The sequence below is a fragment of the Scatophagus argus genome, chromosome 5 (assembly GCF_020382885.2).
Source record: "Scatophagus argus isolate fScaArg1 chromosome 5, fScaArg1.pri, whole genome shotgun sequence".
Taxonomy (NCBI): domain Eukaryota; kingdom Metazoa; phylum Chordata; class Actinopteri; family Scatophagidae; genus Scatophagus; species Scatophagus argus.
Window position 1 is genome coordinate 13887990 of NC_058497.1, and position 21044 is coordinate 13909033.

At 39.5% G+C, this 21044-nt stretch overlaps 1 protein-coding gene across 2 annotated transcripts in view; it reads left to right on the forward strand.

Moving 5' to 3' along the window:
- The first annotated feature begins 1094 nt into the window (after positions 1 to 1094).
- LOC124059155 (lissencephaly-1 homolog) overlaps positions 1095 to 21044 on the forward strand; it is a 31929-nt gene continuing 11979 nt past the window's right edge. The window contains exons 1-3 of one of the 2 annotated variants that reach the window (XM_046388950.1): positions 1095 to 1290; positions 8043 to 8362; positions 18514 to 18598. In XM_046388950.1, the coding sequence (XP_046244906.1) occupies positions 8331 to 8362; positions 18514 to 18598 (117 nt within the window). In that variant the 5' untranslated portion in view covers positions 1095 to 1290; positions 8043 to 8330. Of the gene's footprint in view, positions 1291 to 1314; positions 1438 to 8042; positions 8363 to 18513; positions 18599 to 21044 lie in introns of those variants that run through there. The other variant, XM_046388951.1, reaches the window with a different exon arrangement.

Genomic DNA, 21044 nt, shown 5'->3' on the forward strand with positions numbered 1-21044 from the left:
GACATTTGCATCAAAGATTGAGGAAAAAAAAGATGTGGTGTAACAGTACAAAAACTTTCAGCAATGTGTATTTTCACACATTTAATTTACATGTATACCATTTGCAGCCACTTTGCAATTTGAATGTCTGAAATGCAAAGCAAGTGTGGAAATTACATATAAATATAGATAATAAAGACTAAATATTAATGTAATTTAATTTTCAAAACTGTTGATCCTGTGCAAAATAACTATTCAAGATCTTTATAACGAAAAAAAAAAAAATTAGCAATATCTACACCAAAATATTCTACACTTTGCTGGCCACTAGTCATGTTGCATTTATTGTATCTGTGTGTTGCCCGAAATGCTGATTGTCTGAGGGTTTTGTGTTTTCTTAACTGATGAAATGTCTTCTGCACAAAGGCTTTTTAGGCCTAGTGTTTGAGTCTCCTTCCCCCTGATGATGTGCGGTACTTGTGTGTTGCTCTTTACAAATTAACAATCTAATTATATTTTGGTCTGAGTATGCTTTTTTTTATATTAAAATTAATAAATTAAAATCATGGTGAAAATTTTGTTTGGGCTTTTGATAACTCATACAAGTAGCCAGATTGAAGTATTGAGTGTTAAGTGAAAGTAGTAATATCACATATATTGATCCTGTCAGTGTTATATTTTTGTATTATTACTGACGCATTAATATACAAGCAGGTACTTACCACAAGAAACTCGATTGCGTTTTATATGCAAATTATCAGTAAAAACTACAACATTTACTTTTAAGCTGTACTGGACTGGTATTAAGAACAGTAAAATAGAAATACTGAAGTAATATACGGGTAACAAAAGGACAATAAAAGTTACTTTCACAGCTACAAATTGCATTAAGCATAATGTATACTGGTATTTTTTAGCGTGAAACTCAAACTTCTAGAAATATAGCAAGCCTCATACGCCATTTAAGTTCGTAGTATTTGAAGTAGTTTTCTGCAGTTCAAAATGTGCAGATGGTAATAGGCCGTGTAAGAGTTAATAATCAGAAACATAGAAAAACAACCATGTTTTTTTTTTCCTTCTATCAAGGGCGTGCGCGCTCCCGTCAGACCGTGAACGCGAGCTTTGTGCGCGCGCTCACAGAAGGCGAATGCGGTAGCCTACGAAAAAACAAGCAGGCAGCGCTGGAGAGGCTAGACGGGCACAGTTTACCTTCACATCAGAAGATCATATTTTGGAGCGGAAATTTCACGCCCTGTCGGGTCGTGTTACCGTCGGAGACGGCTGGGGATATTCACGAGCAGAAACAATAGGGTGAGTTCAACTAGTTTTCAGTTACGAAGCCGGTCAGGGTCGAAGGAATCTGGAGTTAGGTGGGGAAAATGACGATGTGGCTGTAATTTTTGCACCTCCTTTTTATGTCTCAAAATGGCGGATAGGCCGCTTGGACTGGACCAGCAGGTATCTTGTAAACGGAGTTTATCCTTGAGTCCAGATAAACAGTCTTGTGCACTTACTCTCATTCAAGCAAGGCAACTTTAACTGGTTGTGTACGTTATTTGTAGCTAATCGAGCTCGAATGCACATAATGAGCTGAGCAGTTTTCATTAGCAGTTAGACCGGCTAACTTTCTGACTGCATCTCCTGGAAGCTAACTTGGCTAACGTTAAGTTCAGCTAATGATAACTGGGCACATATAACGTTAATCTACCGACTGGCACCTTCGTATGGTCGACCGCTATGGATAGCGGCCATAGTGTGGGGTATGGGGAAACCAACGTCAGTTACAGGTCATTTGGCGTCCATCCCAAGTTAGTAATATAACCTGTAACGCTAATTAGTTAGCATAGTTTGAAGCAGCATTTAACACAGACAGTGTGCCCGTTGTACAAAACCTCGACAGCAAAAACAAATGTAACATTAGTAACACACGACGTTACCGCTGTTACTGTTGACTCGTTTGATCGTGCGGGCTGTAACATCTTGTCGATATTTTGTGATAAATCGGCACAGTTTGCTGCAGTTTGGCGTCATTGCTGCAATGTTATCCAATGTTTGTATTCGTAAAATTGGGTAGTCATCATCTGGTTTGCGTTGTCTTTTTTGTAACGCAGATATCACTGCAATTGAACATCCGACAGCCTTTGCAGGCATGCACCCGACTAAATTTCCTCTCCTGTTTGTCGCTGTCATTCTGCTGGATGCTGGCCGGTAGCTGCTGCCATCCTCCGCTCAATCTCTCATCTCTACGACTCGGTGTGCCTCATGCGGTTTGTTGGCACAGTGTTAGAAAATCAGGGTGGAGCACATCGGAGGCGATGAGCTTGCATGTATTGCATCTACCCAGGAGCTTCTTAAGTCTGTGCCTTGTTTTCCGTTTGCACATCTCTTCCTTAATGGTGTGGATGCATGATTGAGTGAGCTGTTCAGGGAATAGGTGGATTTAGGGCTGACACTGGGATGAACGCATGTCATCGCTATGGTATCTCGCAAAGTTGTGTGCTGAACGAGAAGCCAGTAGCCCTTGTAATTTTGAGCAATTTTGTCGTGATATCGGTTACGACGCATCGACTAAATCCGGGATCCTTGGCCGATTTACTTTTCCCAACCACGCCTGTAAGGGCCGCGGTGTGGCTGCGGTCAGCTGAAATAATGGGATACTGATAAAATTGTTTAACAGTGTCCAGCTTCAAAAGAAACATTGACTTTGTGCTCTCCTGGTGTGTGTTGGACTTGAACTGACCGTTTTGAAGAGAAATGTGATCCCTGTTTCAGCTTGTAGTTGTTTTGATAGCTGTAACCTGATCTTAGAAGATGTTTGGGCTTTTGTCAAACTAGCAGTGCTGTGCTAACGAACACAAGCATTACTTAAACCAATTAGCTACCGAATGGATTTTACTCAAGCAGGTTTGATTCTTAAATATCACCCAGGAACACGTTGGTGTTGTTTAAGTAAAAATGCTATACGATTTTAATACCTGTTGTAATGACGTTAGAATTTCTCATAATTCAAACTACGGTTCGCAGCACATTGAAAACACACTGAAATTGTGTGTTCCTAGACCCATCTTCTGTGTTTACTTTGAAAAAGGCGTTAATATTAGAACACCAGCTCTTTTTCTCATGAAATGCAGACATGTTAATTTCTTTAACAGTTACTGCAGGAGCCAGTGGATGCGGTCAGCTGCTTTTACTTGGAAAAGCATTCCTAGTCAGTCCTGAGTTTTTATCAGAAGTTGATTTGAATAAGTGGATCTGACAGCCAGGCTCTGTTCAGTGCTGTCAGCAGTGGAACTACAGCAACACCAGTTGTACAAGCTTCGGCCATTACAAGCACTGCTCTGCTGGCACTTGTTGCCATACACAGTAGAGGACGGTCACAGATCTTGGAGGGCAGGAGTCTCTCATGTAGGTTGACAAGCGGTCACTGTAATTTGCAGTGAACATAAAGACATTAGTACAGCTTTAAAGGAGGAAAGTCATGTCAAATTTGTTGTATTTTATGTCAGCAGACATTGATGAGGGTGAAAAGCTGTTCATTGTGCCTGACAGTCAGATAGATATCCATATTACTCTCCTTCCCTGAGCTGAGAGTAGCACAGAGGTTCGCCTTCCATGCTGCCCACCACCTTGTTGTTTGGTCATTAAAGACCTGCTGCCAACAGCAACTGCCTTTCAACCTACAGATGACTGCTTTAACACACAGTTTTAGCATATACTTTTTGCAAATTGTAAACAAACCTTTGACAAAGTTGATATGAAATCAGCAATACTGTCAACAAGCTCTAGAAGCTGTTGAATATAATTTAATTTTAGCAGTGAGCTATGGTGGTTGCCAAAGTAGCTTGGAGAATTGAGTTGGAGTTTTATTTGAACACGTTTCATACTTTCCAGTTTAGCAACAACGATTTACACAGTCAACATACACCTCCAGTCTAAATTTAGAGCTATCATAATTTAATCCAAGTAACTTTTTGGCATGCATTGAATATATTAAACAGCCTTTGCTAAAGCGAGAGAAATTCAAATCTGCCAGATTTGAGCAATCACCTTAAGGCTGCCAAGTGGAACTTTCCTTCTACTGTATAATTAATTCAAACATGCATGCATGCATGAACGTAGGATGCTAACTAGTCCTCGTTGTGTTGTTCCCACCTGTGTCTGTATGTTTGGCATGGGCATGTGGTTGATTTGCTGTTTCTGTGGGTTTCATGGCTGCTCAGTCTCTCGTCCTCCTGTGTGTGTGCACTTTCTCAGTGGATGTAGGCTCTGATCTATGAATGAGGTCTCTTTCATCAAGTAACGCAACTGTTAGTGTAGTTGCCTGGCAGTTTGATGAACAACGCACACTTGTTAGTATAAGAGATAAGTAGTTCTGTTTTTTTTGTTGTTTTTTTTTTTTCATCTGGTGACCATAATGTTTGAAAATGTGTGAAGGAACAGCCAAGGCTGATGAATCCTTATGTTTGGTGCTTTGTTTTGTTCATAGACCCTTCTTTTATTAGCCACTAAAAGGAGATGTCACTGACTGTGTAATTTAATAAGGTTCATTGATTGTGACCAACCCACACAACCGACACAGGCACATTGTGACTTGTAATGGTTGCATTAAAAGCTGAGCTAGATATTCACTGAGTTTCATCACCAGTTAGTGATAAAGCTGTTTGGATGATATCTGTCTGATTGCTTTACCAATCATTCACAGAAAGTGGGGATGATTTACAGAGTAATCAGCGTTTCAGTGAGTTTTCCAAGTTCAGATTCGTTCAATTATGATTTTTTTGTTAAGAATCTGAACAATTCGTGATTAACTGACTTGTCCACAGAGTAATGACACAGCTGCATCTAAGTCATTGCTTGTAACAATTAATTAAATACATGAAATGCCAAAAAGTGATCTTAATTAAAACTATGATTGTATTAATGTCACTGTTTAACCAAAAAATTAACTTACTGATCAAGAACAAAACAATATTGCACATTTTGGTGCAACAAATGATCTCCACTCAATTCCTTGTATCCACCTTAATAGCTAAATGTGTTAGCTAAGTGATGTTCAGATCACATGCCTGTTTAGCTGTTGTCAACAGGAGAACCAAAGGATAAAACTACCAAAGAAGCTGAATCAATGATGATTCTGACAAAAAGTTGCTGAAAGTCCTTTAAAAGTGCTGAAATTTAAGTGGAATGGTTTTACTTCATTTTAAATAATGTCAGCAAGAAGCATTTTTTTTTTATTTTTCAATTCAATTCAATTTTGAAAACCCAATTTTGAAAACCTGTATCATAAAGTTAAAAGAAAAACATTGTTAAAAACGTGAAAAAGTGAAAAACCACTGAATAGTAATTAAGCCATTTCTTTGTGTGAATTATTGTATTGACCTGAAGTGTATTCGGTCAATATGCAGAGAAGTGTTGATGATCAGTATTATAAATACTGTCCTAAAGTACTTGTGTAATCACCCTTTGCTATATTTTAGCATTGTGCTTTTTTTTGCAAGCCATATATTACTTCACTTGGTTAGTAGTGCTCCACATTGTTGGCAAAGAGCAGTAAGGGCTCAGGTGATACAGGATCAGAATCAGAGATACTTTATTGATTCCTGGTGGGAATTGTGTGAAGGTGAAGTCACCAACAGAAAATGAAGTTGCTCCAGATTCCAACAAGGTGACACAGGGGCAGCAACATAACCATGTGAATCAGAAGTCACAGTGAGGTAATAACTGTCAGCATTGTCAGCATTGCTCTGATAGCATGTTTTATGATGAGCCGCAGAGACAATTTCACACCAGTGGTTAGACTCTGACGTTTTAGCGGTTTGCTTCTTTTATTTTTTTATCTATTCCCCCTTGTTACCCAATTTCCCCCAGGGATCAATAAAGTAATTCTGATTTCAGGTTCTGGTGTTTTTAATTTCCTCCACTGCATACCACATGGGCTTGTTGCTTTGTTCTGACATGGAAGTCTTGATTAACAGAAATGTTGTACACGTACCTTGTCTGTCATGCTTGGCAGGTGGTGTTTTGCAGAGATGTAGAATTTGTATTGTTTTCTAATATTTTACACTTTTCAGATGCCTAATTTGATGGGATATTTGCAATTCAGAAAAAAATTGTCATCTCAAAGTGCTGACACATGTATGTTTGTGAGTTGGTCTTTAATTACTGTAGAAGTAAACAGCTTTTCTGCCACATCCTCTTTGAAAGATTTGCTGACACATTAAGACTAAAAACAAGAATGTTTGTAGTTACTTAGTTTTGAGTGTTTTGGTTAAAGTCTTCTGTTTACTGGGCACCCATTTTCTGAATATGTGGGTTTAACCCATATGCTTGACTGTATTAAACAGATGTGCGCAGACTGTGATACATTGAGTATGTTTGACATTTTTCATTAAAAATGTAATTTTAACAACCGATGACTTGTTAAGTTTCATCAGGAAATTAAACGACATCTCTCAGAGCAGTCTGCACCATTACTGTAAGGGGCCTTTTGTTGTGCAGTTTCCTGCTGCTACGCAAAGCCCAGAGAATCAATGAGAGGAAGACACATTACCATTATTAACCATCAGTGGGTAGATTTATAGATGCACCCTGGCTGTAACCCATTCTCCCTTCCAACAAGACACAACCACATTTTGTACTGAGCCAATTAGCCTGATTGCGTGATTGTGCAAACATTTTTGCTCAATACTGAAGCCACAAATGAGATTTGCAGAGAGGGGAGTCTAACACATTAATGGATACCCACAGCGATGACAGCTGCCAATAGTACAGAGGAAAGTATTAGATGACCTCCTTTCACACACTACAGCAGTTGTACAGGTTGATGTGGAAGGCACATGCTTTTAATGGATGCTTTGTTTGTAAATTTTAGTAAGAGCCATTTTAACTTCGCCGCCATCAGCTTTTTGTGTTGTTGTACTACTGTGAGTTGTTGGGCAGTGTCCAGAAACGCGTCGTGGGTCGTAATCCACACACAGTCAGTGGTAAGTTGACATTTGGACTGCTGTCAGCTGGTGACATCAGGGACCAGAGGTTATCTGGTGCCAGTGTTGGGTTACTTTATGTTGAATGTTTTTTCTTCAAAGTCAAAGAGTCTGATATGCAAATAAATAACCAAGCATCGTAGTTTCACTTTACCAGGTTGGACAGTGTTGTTTTGTTTGTTTATTGCACGTGTCTAGAAGGCGGTAAATTGGCTTTGTTTGTACCTTTGTTTGCTAGTCTGGAAAAGATTTAGTCAGGCTGGTCCCAATAGACTAAGAGGCTTATTGTAGCTCACAGTTAGCATTCTAGTAGCTACCTGTCTTGTTAAAGTGCTTTCCAAGACTTTGATGCAACTTAAAAGTAGACACCATTGCAGTATTGTTGCAAGCTGCATGCATTTTTTATACATTTCTTGTTCTTCACATCAGTGCTCCGATCCTGACAATGAGCAGTTTTTGAAACTAACCCTAAAATAAATTTGCTGACACAAATATGGTTGATTTCCCCAAACTATCACTCAGGCCACTCAGGCCAGGCGGCTCTATTGTAGGCATCACAGTGATGAGATGATAGGGTTGGTGAATTTGACAAGAGGTCTGCTGTTACTCGAGCTTGCTGCGCGCGGTTTTTTGTTTTGTTTTGTTTTTTTTCTTATGGGAACCTGGGAGTATGTTGCTTAGAGAATGTGGGTCAGCTCTTGTATGTTCGTGGAGAAAGGAATTTGCTGCAAGAGACCAGAGCTCTCAGACCAGGCTGGTGACATGACATAGATAGTAAAGGTAGATGGGAGTGTAGCTGAAAAGAAAATGAAGGAGTGTTTTTTATGAAATGCCTGCTAAATGGGTTAATAGTGTTACAGCTTTGCTATGGGAGTCACATTCCCTTTCTGGCAGAAAATAAATGTACATGTATTATGTTTCTGTTATGTTTTTTTCAGCCATTTTATCTGCATATAAACTAGTGCAGACATTGATGCAGTATTCTTATGGCCTACAAACATTTTCATCCCCACCCACTCTTCATGTTATCTGTCATGCATAGCTAATGTTGACTTTCCCTTCTCTCTCGCTCTTCTCCAGATGCAGTGTAGACTTGGCTGGTGACTAGTCTGCAGGCTCTCCACTTCTCTTGTCCCTGGAGTCAGGCAGTTTGGGGGGGCAGATTCCTGCATTCCCCTTCTCTCAGTCTGAATCTTTTTTTTGTCGGGACAAAACCAACTGCCTGCCATTGGAGTACACAGTTCATCCACATCCGTGTTGCTTGGATCAGCACAGCTCATCTCCTGACTGAGGAGAGCGCAGCAGCTGCACAAGATTCGCCTTCTACCAACTGATCCCTCCCAGGCCCGCCCACACTGCCCCGTCACCATGGTGCTGTCACAACGGCAACGAGATGAACTGTAAGTAGCTAACACATCGTTCATAAACATGTGGCCGAGATATGAGGATGTCATATTCAAAATGTATGAGTTTATATGCAGCAGTTGAAATGTTGCGCATCTGTTGCATCATGGGATGAGACTTGTTTCATTTCACTTTTCAAACCAGATTCACTTTCATATACTCGCACACACACACACACTGACACTTGCACAGCTGCCCAGGAGTACCACATTCTTTTGATGTTCCCATGCAGCTTTGAAGGAATGAACATGGTTAGGTGTTTTCTCAAAAGCAATTTGAAGGTGTTTTTCCAAGGAGAGAAAAGCAGTATTCATCTCAGGGGCATAACAAAGAATTGTTTTGTTATTGGTCAGTATGCATGAAAAATAACCTAATAGCTTAGCAGAGTAGTTGCAGATTTATTTTCTGTTTTTTGACTAACCTGTTAGTTTTGAGTTTGTCATATGAGTCATCTTCAGCTTGACATGATTTTATGACAAATGTCAACTAACTAGAAAGCGGCTTGTGATTGGAGGGTCACCGGTTCGATTCCCCCACCGGACAGTCAGGAAAAATTTGGGTGTGGTGGAGTTGTGACAAATGCTCACCCCTCCCCTCCATTAGCCAGCTGATGTGCCCTTGAGCAAGGCACTTAACCCCCAATTTGCTCCCCGGGTGCTTGATGCAGCCCACTGCTCCTGTGTGTGTTTTACTGCATGTAATTTTCCGGGTGTTGCATGTGTGTTCAACTAAGGATGGGTCAAATGTGGGACAAATTCAGTGTGTGTATGTAAAAATATATATATACTGCCAATAAAGCTGATTCTTCTTCTTAATTTAACAGCAGTGATTTTTATGTAAGAAGGCAATAATATTGGTCCACTCAATGAAACTCGTATCTAATTCCATCAATTCATGCTACATTTACATTTATTAAAAAAAAGCATGGTTACAGTATCGAACAGCATTTTCTTCTTAGGATATAGGAAGAGAGAGAGGAACAACATGCAGCAAACATCCCCTGCCAGACAGGAACTGCTTTAACTGCTTTTGCTTGTTGATTTTTTTTTTTGATATTATTCAGTTGGTTGTATAATCTAATGTGAGGGTTACAGGAGCTAAAGCTGAATCAGATGTTTTTTGAAGCTGCCCAGTGATATGAGTGCTAACTACTGTATCAAAGAGCTCTATAAATAGTTTAATGTGGATCTGTTCTGGTGAGCTCTGTTTATGTGCCAAAGCAAAAAGAGACTCTGCTCCCAAGCCACTGACATTTTGTCAATAGTTTTGAAAGCCTTAAATTCAACAACACCTGTTTTAATTGTCCTTTTAATGACAGTTTATTAGTTGCTTTCAGGTAAGGATGTGTACTGATTCATGAGAATCAGTTTTAAATAGAGAAATTTTGTTAGTTTTTCTTTTTTGGTACCCCTCAGGAAGAATCAATGACTCGTTGGAGGTTCCTGAGCTACCCTGAGGTCCTTTTGCAGAAATTTATTGATTTTCCTCCTACATAATCTACCCCTGAAAATGTTTAGCATTCACCATGTGCCCTAGATGACCTTATGAGAAGCAAGATTACCACCTTTGCTCCTAAAATAAAGGCAACGGGGGAAAAAACAGGACTGCAAACTGTTCTACCAAGTTTCATGAGCTTACAGACAAAGAAACATCTGCACTCATGCTGTATAGTATATATTTAGCAACTGGGAAAAGTGAAAGAGACTGGGGTAATGGGGGAACTGTAATTTGGCACTGCTGAGTCTGTTCGCTTGGTAATTAACCCCTGAGGCGGGGGATAAAAAGTTAAGGCAGTCTAATGTGAGACACAAGGTCATGAGAAGGAGATGAGATGGTCTTGCTGAGCTTTACTCCTGAAGAGCTGTATTCTAAGACAACCTGTTTTTAAAAGGATATGGAGGTATTTGCCTCTAACCTGAAATAACTGCCTGTTAATTGTCATTTTTGTCCCTGGCCTGCACTGCAATTGAGAAATGCATTGACGTTCACATGACAAGACTCTTAACATTCCCAACTATGTTTCTGTGTTTTTAGATTAGCACTGTGGGAGGAGTCTGTTGGTATGGAGAGATCTATTGGAATGCTAATCTTTCAAGCTATTTGCTATTCAGAGGAAGCTGCCAGAGGGCCCCCCACCCCCACCCATTTTTTTCTCCCCCATTGCACAAGTCTCTGGCCCCATAGCTGTCAGGAAGCTGCTGTAAGACCATCACATAACTTCAGTCACATTCAAGCATCCGTGGCATTCTTCCTGTTGGAGATGTCGCTTGGCTCAGTCGGTGCTTTGATTGAGTTTGGCGACTATAAAGTGGCCCTATGATCTTATTTCCTAACTGGCAGCTTCATTTTGGGAAGCCTGCTTAGAAACCCAGCGGCTGATTTTTGATAATGACAGACAGTCAGCAGACCAGTTGACTGTCTGCTATTCCCACTCATTTTTCACTGGGCCTCCTCCTTTCTTTGCGACAGCCTCGTTTACCGTCAGGCAGGAACCAAATAGATTTTGTTTCCATTGCAGTCAGGCCTCCTCTTCCACTTTTTTAAGCTCACCTGTCAGAAGCCATTGAATAACTGCAGGGAAATGTGCACTAGCTTTCCTGTCTTTACCATTGTAAGGAATGTTTTAAATTCTTTCTTTTTTTCTTAAATGTTAAATCACAAAGAATACAAATAACAGATAATAATATCAAAACAAGATAAGGCTTGTTTTTCCAGTACATGTTGACCTGCACTTTGACTTAGGCCAGAAAACGACAAAACAGTTTTATTACCCCAGTATGGAACATCTTCTAAAAAGAGAAATAATCTTTGTCCTCTACCCTGGTTAGATTTTGTCAGCACTGCAGTCAGATGTTGTGATTGCACAGCATCTTCACAACAACTCTATTTTTATGAGCGTAGCCACTGAAAAGCATATTTGTGTTTCTTTGCAAGATCAGGGGACTCATCCCTTCTGGCGGGTAGTAAAAATAGATACAGAACACAAACTCTACTCCCCTGTAAGACCTGGAGGCACCCATGTGCAGACGGGCCTTTGCTTTTGAGCTTTTTTTTTTCTTTACAAAGAAAATCTCCTCAGTCTTCTCCATGTCTTAGGCTGCAAGATGGTTCATGTGATTTTTATTATTTTTTTTTTTTTTATTTCATCCCCCCAGCTGTGATTCTGGTGACATAACAGAAGACAAAAAAGTGATTTAAACAAGGTACAACTAGAAGAGAATGCAGACCTGTTCTGAGACCAATAGGTTGCTCTCTTATGCTATGCAGATCTGCACGTGCAATCTCTATGTATTTGGATATGTCTTCAAGCTGTTACACTCATGTGAAAATATGGTAGTATTTTCAAATGGTTTTCATGAATTGATAGTCTGATAAACAGGAAGTAGGCTGTGAGCAATGGTCAGTTCAATTGCATGTTAACACTTTGCAAAGGGACTGTTGAATCTTGGGCTTGGTGCTGCCCAAGGCAATTGTGAATCGCTTAAATAAATACAAATTAGTTGTTTTTTTCTCCCCTACACCACAGTGCAGTTCTGGCATGGTGCTAAAACGAAGTGTGGCGTATCTGGCTATGCATGACTATGAACCTGGTAGCACATGAGTGTTTTAGTGTGACTGGTGCCTCCAGGGGGACTGCACAAAGACATTTGTTGCTGGCAAACAAAGACACTTATTCTTGCATGCTCTGTTCCTGAGCCTCTCTACTGGTGCTCGGTGCACTGAACATGGCCGGGTGCATCTGCAGGGGGTCTATCAGCAATATGGATCTGATTTTTGCCTCGAGACCAACACCCAGATGGTTTGGCATGGTTACAGTGTCTGTGGTCTGGAGCTATCATCCCATATCAGTCATTCACCATCTCCTGTGTAAAAAAAAAAAAAAAAAAAAAGGACAGAATCCACTGCATATTTGAGTCTCAAATAGTTGCCTAGTGACTGGTCAGAGTTTATCTGACTTGACTCATCCTGATTTATTGTCACCATCATTCCTTCTCTTCAGTCATCTGCATATTTCATTGTGTGTCGTTAGTGGTATGTATCTTTTTGTTGTTTATTTTTACCCAGCATCCACTGACCTCTTTTCGTATAAGCCAGGTCTTTCCTTTTAGGTTATATTTGTAGCTCTGAATAAACATGCATTGGTCGATTGATTAGGCAATTGACAGAAAAAAAACCTTGAAGCTGTTTTGATAATTGATTAATTGTTGAATTCTTTTTCCAAAATTTGTTCATAGCAATTTCTAAAATGTAAGCATGTGATGCTTTTCTTTGTCTTATAGTTAACTGAATATCTTCAGGTTTTGGTCTGTTAAGTCTGAATCCAGTAAGAAGATGCTGGATTGGGCCTTTGCTCTTCTGTGGATCCCTTTTGAGAGAGAGTTCCCACTTTTTGAAGCTTTCTTCTGGTATTAGGGTTGATCCCTACTGCAGTGTTCTTATATGAAAGAAGACTCGAAGAAAGAAGACACACACACACAACCTGCATGTTTCACATTTAAATTAACAGCATTATGATAATCAGCCCTCTAAGAGGCTTTGAGATCACTGAGAATTGGGAATCAAGTAAAGGGCAGAAATTTTATAGATAAACCAAATATTCTCTTTCATTTTTTTCCTCTTTGAAATGATGTGGTGGATTCATTGTCTGGTAAATCTAGGTGCTCACTGCCTTAAGGTGACATGTTTCATGTCTCAGGAAGCCTGGTACTCCTCCTCATCAGTCAAGCAAGAGAAATCGTGGATTGGTTACAGTTTTCTTGGAGAATCAACTGTAACAGGACTGTTGTGCAATCCTGTCATATGACACTTGTGGAATGTTTTTGGTCAAGTTCTGCTTGAGAATTTGTCAGCTGTTCAGTACTCAGCTGTTAAGACAAAAATGAGATTAACTTTTTTAGCCCCCTGCGACTCTGTTTCTTCTCTTTACACACCTTGTGCTTAGCTGAATATGTCTCAGTTACTTTCACACATCAAACGTTTCAGCAGCAGCAGTGAACCAGTGGTTTATTTTCTGTAAATGTTAGTGTAGTGTGTATTTACCTATGACATGACTGTCATGGACTTGTGAGACGAAGCTTATGTAAGGGACCTGGTGTTTGTCCTACAGTTATGAGTTGTTTGATTCAACAGTACCACTGATGTAGTTCTTTCTTTAGTTCATTTTTAAAGTTAAGCAATAAAAATGCTCAACTTACTGGTTTTTAGATTTTCCATCAACTCCAAAAAAAATTCATGCCTTGGGTGAAGTTTCAGTCATAGCAATTCTACAAAAGATTTCCTGATTTTTCAGGACTTGGAAGGAAGAATTTAAAGAATAGCTTAGTTAGGATTGTTTTAACTTGCAGATGGGGGGAATGAAAAACATGAAATTAGCTGTGTAGGCTTCAATTTTCTTTTTTCCTCTTCTTGTGCAGTCCTGCCTAGCATTAGTGATATTTTTACTTGAATATGTGTACTTCGGCCAGTGGTGTGTGGTGATGTAACCTCAACTGTCATCCTGCTCAGAGTTGTTATCATCTCTCAGAACAGCCACTGGCACAACCTTTGTAAGCTTTATGAAACCTAGGCCACTGGAAAATCTTCAGCCTCATTGCAACTGTACAGTTGTGAGCAATGTGCTTAAAGAGGGGGAAAAAACCCGACCGTGATGGCCTATGAAATGAGCTGTAGGTAGACAGATGAGAGATCTTTCTGTGTTTAGACTGTAGCTTCTTCTTAAACATTCATCTGCAGTTTTGAAATATTGAATACCTCCATACATCATCTGGTCTAGAAATACCCCCATGTGAGATTTATTTCTGCAGACAGATATATGGCATAGGGCAATGGCCTGGCCAGGCAAGCACAACTCTTTCCTGATAGATTTATTAGAGCATTTAGAGTCCGTCTGTAGCTAAGAGAATGCTGCATGCTGCTTTGAAATTAATTCCCATTAGCTCCTATTGGGAAGAGGAATTTAGAGTTTGTGTTTGACAGTGGTTGAGTTCATAAATTCAGTGACCATGTGACCATTTAATCTCGGAGTGCTCTGGGGAGAGCTTCACAGATTGTACTTAAAATGTAATAAATAAAATATGATGCATTGTCATTCATTAAACTATCCAGCCTTGTATGAGAATTAAAGATTCCAATTTGAACAGGTGTTAAGTAAATTTAAGTACAATGTGCAGTTGATACCTCTGGTCACTCATGAAAAATAAGATATAATTTTAAAAAAATACAAACACAGGATTCTTTTCTTTGACAGTATTTTTACAGTGCAGTAGTTTGCCTCCAGCAGCCATTTCACTAAATACTTATTGGTTGACTTTGAAAAATTATTAGCATTAAAACATGGTTACAGATAAGGTGCTCATTGAACTTGTATTATTCAGCTGTGCTGTTGGTCATGCTGACAAAGCACAAACATGAATTAATGTTGGATCATAATCCAATGACCATTGAAACAGAAAGGCCCAGCCACCACCAGGTACAGCTTATCCTGGTTTTCAACTGTGAGATGCGCTTGATGTATTAATGCAGCACACTTCAAAGAGCCTAGCACAGGGAACTGTTGTAGTTACTAAAACTGTTCACACTTTTAGCCTTCACACAGCATGCAGTGAAATCAGTGAAAAGGCGAAGGCTCTGTTATTGAGTGTTGCTCATTCCTAAAATTATGTGAAAATGAATGGTCATGGAGTCAGAAACTGGGAGGAAGTGATGTCATGTGCTGGGTGGCTGACTCACTTCTCTTCTCACAAGGATGAGGTCATTCATCTTCTCCTCCTCTCTTCACTGTCTCTTTGTTTGTGTCACAGGCTACTCTTTGCCACTCACTCCATTAAGGGTTTATAGTAGATGAAATTAACCCACATGAAATCCCTTAGTATTTACTGAATGGCACAAGATTACTGTTTGTGAATAGTGAAATATTTATTCAGATTTTAGTCTTGATGTTCTCACAAAGAACTGAATTTACAGCTACAGTATGCCTTTCAGGCTTTCTATTGTTTTTCCCCCCTTGCCCTCTCTGTCCACGTACTCACCCTGCCCTTTTTCTCACTATCTCCCCATCACGTCATCTAGCTGTGGGCTGCTGGTAACCATGGAAACCAGCCAGTTTGTTCTCCTTCTGTCGACATTAGTACATATCTTTCCTCTGCTTTCTTCCCTTTTCCTTGCAGTGTTTGGATACTGGACATATTGAATACTTCATGCTGGCGTGTAATTGGTTTTGTTTTTGATAGCAGTGTGTGCTCAATTGTTTTTGCATCATATGAAAACACTCAGAATATATTGGATGTGATCCATGATTAAAACCTTATCCCCTGAAGCTACATAAACAGATTGATACAACAGTGTGGTTTGCATAATGACACTATGCAAAGTGAGGCATAAACTTTACATCTGACTTTTGTGCACCATCAGACTCTTCTGCAACACTACTCTAATATTACTGTGTCCTGTTAATGTGAGAGTGTTTCCTCTTTTTCTTTGCGGCTACGGGCTGTTCTCAACCACTCTGTAATATATGCATAGGACACTGTTGTAAGCTGATGCTTGCAGACGGACAAGATTGAAAGGAGACTGAAATGGAGTCGAATCCCCAGTTTGTTTGTATTCTCCATATATTATACAAATTGTCTGATTTGGGTCAAATAAAAGACCAAATGTAGATATCATTTGTCTGGAGCCATTTCAGTACTACTTGGTACTGGATTATTCATATATCAAAATCAGATCAGAACTGAAAAACAGCACTGATATCTAGCTCTCGGGGGGTTTAAACACAACACAAAATGAACCACAGCCACAAATCTTTGCATCTCAGTTAATAGTTAAAATTGATTTTGTGTATATATATTTTCCTGCACCTCTTTGTGTGCAGTCTCTCACCCCATTTAGTTGGTGGTTTTGCTGAAAGCGTATCTGCTCGTACACACACTATTGACACCGAAATCACATCAAAGGTTCCTCCGTGCCTCAGCTCCCTTCACCTGCAGCTTTTCTCAACTGCTTATATACTTCCTCAGACAGGCTAGTGCACCCTCCTCTCTAGTTTTCCAGACTTGCAGCAGGCAAGCTGTCAGAGGAGTAGATAACCTCCTGCTAACCTTGAAGCTCTAATAAGGCCTGTTCCTTTTGTCTTGGGGATTCAGGTGGGCAGAGGTTTTCAGTGCTCAACACTGACCAACAGGGCACAGGGGGCACAGGCTGGGCTGACAGATTGTACCCCTCACCCCCTTCATGTTGGCACCTCAAAGGCTAGCCTGCCTGACAGCTTGTCTGGGTTTGCCTGGCATTAATGGTGGGGTTTGCTGTGTGCAAACACAGGAGGGCTGGAATCAAGGAATTGTGTTACCATCAGAAGAAAATAGCATTTTTATCAGACATTCATGAATTCAGTCTCTTTGTTTGTGTTCTTTGTCATTTTCTTTTCCTTTTTGCAGTCTTTTTTTTTCTCTTTTATTTTGCCAAGTCTGGCATGCAGTGGAAAAAATGAGTGCATAACTGCAAGAGCAAAAAGAAAAACAATTCCAAAACCAACCCTGAAGAAATAACTAGTGTTCACATGAGTTGTTTGGTTGTTGAAAATACAGGGTTAAGATTTTTTTTTAAAGAGCATTCCAGTGATTTATTGCTGGTAAAGTTGGGTGACTCACAAGAGACAAAATTTAAAAATATGGTCAAAATTGAAAGATATCCTGACTGTTAAACCCTGGACTCTGGAATTCAAGAGTGGTACAACTTTTTTACAGCACATGATGTTTTCTCTGAGTTTTCTTTTAATGGTGACTTCAAATTATCATTTCTATCTAATTTAGTCTAAAATCTCATAGAGTGTGTCTTGTAATATGTATAAAATGTATGAGAGCATGGCAGCGTTTACCAGTATGTTTTTTTTTGTTGAATATTAGCTAAACCGTGCTAATCACATTGGCAGAATCTAAATGGTTACACAAATGAGTAGCTAAAGTTGGAAGACCCTCTGCATGGACCTGTGTTTGACAGCATTATGGTTTCTATGTAAACAATGTAGAAAGAAAGTGTTGTCTTGCTCTACCTATAGCAGGAATTACAAGCTTACATGAACTGTATGTAGCTACTTTAAGTGGAACATTTAGGATTAAAAAATGTCAATCAAATAAATAATTTACTTCACCCTCATGAGAATCTAATTAGATGGAGAATAAAAGCCTGAACAAATGAGACTACCTCATTAATAACTCCTGGTAAATTGAACTGCTGCTGAGGCTGCAGTCGTAAACCAAACCTGTGCGTGTGTTTGTGATGGTATACGGTGACTGTGTGAGTGTGTGTGTGTGTATTTTCCTTACAGTAGTTCAGGAGACAAAAACAGGAAGAGTAAAGATGGCCCCCTTTCTCCTCACTTTCAGCTCTGCCTGTGTAGCCTATTTTCTATCCTATCTGGATATCTCTCTTCACATATTTGAAATTGTAGGACAGTTTCACCTCTCTGCTAAACCTCCCACGCAACACACACACGCACATAGCTTTGTGTTTCCTTGTGTCTGGTGCCTTTTAGTGTGTACTTGTGTTTGTCTGCAAACTTATACATGAAAAACAGATGAACTGGAGTAAAATAGAAGTGTCCAGATGCTTATTGAATCCACATGGATTATCCTGTTTGTCCACCATGGTTTGTCTGTCTTTCTTTTTCAGTGTATGTGCATGTGATGGTGGGATGCTCACCGACTCTCATTTCCCCCATATCTACACCATGGGGAGTCATCCCTTTCCATTATTTGCCCACAGCAACAAGAGCTCATTATAGAAGCCAGACAGATGCACTCTCGATTTGTGTCAAATGGGCGGAGAGGGTTTTGTCTGTGTGTGTGAGTGTGTGTGAGAGAGAGAGAGAGAGAGAGAGAGAGGGCGCAGGAGGCTGTCTGTGTGTATTGTTACAGGTAGTTCTAAGTGTTAGACTGCATTTGTGCTTTACACGCATTTTTATTATATAGAAGTGTGATAACATAAAATTTACATCTTTGTCTGACACGTCTCCTGAACACGCTAATTTTCTGTCTTTGTTTTAAAGTGTTAAATACAACTCCATTACTCACACCCTGTCTCGTGGCACTTTAACAGCTATCTTGTCTGCTAATCAGGAGAACTAATTACGGGTCCTCTTTGTCTGTTTCAGAAATCGAGCGATAGCCGATTATCTACGTTCCAATGGATATGAAGAGGCATATTCCACTTTCAAGAAGGAGGCGGAATTAGATAATGTGAGTAGATTAAGGGTGGACACATACATCCGCACAGCCAATCAGACCAATTTATACAAACAATATGCCTTGATTTCCACTTCATTTGTCATTTTAGTCAACACGTTCATGAGTGTGACTGGGAGCACCTGCACCCAATTATGGTGGTCTTTCTGATTAAACATCTGAGCTACACATCCTACTAAGTAGTCTTGAGAACATCTTTGTGAACAAGCCTCCACTTCTAAATGTTAAAATACAGCTGTGATATACCATTTTTATTTTTTACATTATTGACTTTGCTTTTGGATAAAATGGGAATTTTGGCAGGTTTGAATGGGGTTAAAATGCCCTTGATGGCAACTGTTACTAGGTACACCTGTGTGATCTAATGCATTCCAATACAATTGGTTGTGCTGAAAATGTTTTTGTGATGCCTATAGTGTGCTTTTAAGGTTCTTGTTGTGGTATTATTTGAATTATGTTTTTGCATTAAAGTTTATATGTTGAGAGGTGTTTATAATATTCTGGCTCTCGTGTATGAAAATGGGGAGGTCAAATTTTTGAAACACCTCTCAAAATAATAAATTCTGCTGCAACATTGCCTTTATCTTTGAGCTCAATGATAAACACATAATTAAATTTACAAAGTTCCAGTTATATCAACAAACACTAATCAACATAATAAATTACTCTTAATCGTAAAGTTAGAATTCATGGCAGGGCGGTTGTATTGAATTCAAATAGATTGTATACATGTCCCTACTAATTTGACCACCTCAGTTTATGCAGAATTTTCCAGTTCAGCCGTTACAGGCGTGTAGAATCCATAAATGAAACCAAATAAATAAACATTTTAATGTTTGATAATGGTAAGGATAAGATTTTTGTTATTTTAGACTTGAGATGCAACAATATCTATTAGGTTAATGTGGTATTAACTTTAATTTTGAGGTGCTAACATTGACATCTGATAATAAGTATGGGGGTTATCACTCTCCGCATGCATGCTGCCTCACCTCGAGGGGGTGAACATTAAGTCATATTCAGTATGCTCTACCAGGTCTACTTTTAGCTGATTGTGGAGGGTTTTTGGTGTCGGTATGCTCTTCAGTGTCTGAAACACATACTCAGTCATATTGAGGTCGGGTGATTCCTTCTTGTGATTTCTGATTCGTCTCTTTTTTTAAATCCAAGGCTCATATCCCTCTGCTTCTCTGTAACACCTTTTTTCGCCATGTGTTCACATGACACCCCACCCCCTTCTCCTCTGTGTCTTTATTCACTCGTCTTCTAGACATTTTCTCTGTAGCTTCCGTATGGAAGCAGGCTGAATAATAGATGAATGGCACGGAGGGATAGGTGCACCCTGTTGGGTATTAGTGCTCAGCCACACACACACACGCACACATACACACACACCTTGCTGAAAAACTATAATTTTAGCAACATTTTCCCAAGGCCAAATTGTTAGTCTTTCATTGCCAAAGTATTTTTTAATGTCTGTTTAATGTGGTTGGATTTTGTTCAGAATGTAATGTTGTTTACTCTGTCTCTTTGAGGCTATTTGAGAAGCAGTTTAAAGTTAATGTTATATGAGGCAGTGTGCACTGGCACGTTTTCATAATGGGAATTAATATTATAGGTCATGTTTTGTTTTGTTTTTTTGTCTCATAAAAGAAATTGTATATACCTGCATCAGCACACAAACACACACACACATGCATGGATACTATCCACTGTCAAGAGACTGGCAAGCTGCACTGAAGTCTGGCACTGTGCATGTGTCTGTCTTTGTGTGTGTTGGTGTAATGGGCACAGTGTTCAGGCAGATGGCAGATTAGATGATGGCAGACTTGTCCATACAGGGTTCCCTTTTCTCCACCTATGTTTTCTTTCTCCTCCATTTTTCTTGAGAGCCTCAATTCATGTCTTTGTCTTTTTAAACACATTTCTTTATTCTGAGAAATCACCTCTTGTCATTAAGAAGGTTTAATATAGCCACTGGTGATGCCTGCCACTCTCCATACCTTTAGGATGTCCGCTTTTGTTTCCAGCTAAGGCTGAGGAGCTAGCTGTGAAATTGGAGTGCAACACTAATTTTCTCCCTCACTGATGCTTGTGGCTGTCTGTCAATGTGGGTTTTTGATGCTTTGATAGTTAATAACAGCCTCAAGACATCATTATGCACACAGCGGCGACGAACTGTTGTATCGGGTGTGCAGAATAATACTAACAATACAAAACATCTTTCTTTTAATAATTCTTTTGTTGCCTGTGCTTTTTTTTAATTTAAGGGAAATAGAGCTGTTCTTCTCAACATTTTAAAATGCTGTAGTCAAGACAAAGTGTTTTAAGGTCTAAGTTTAATACCTTTATTAGTACTGGCTGATTTGACTTCTTGGTTTGTTTAGAGATGAAACAATTACAAAATCATTTTCTGAATGAAAAAATCAAAACAATGTCT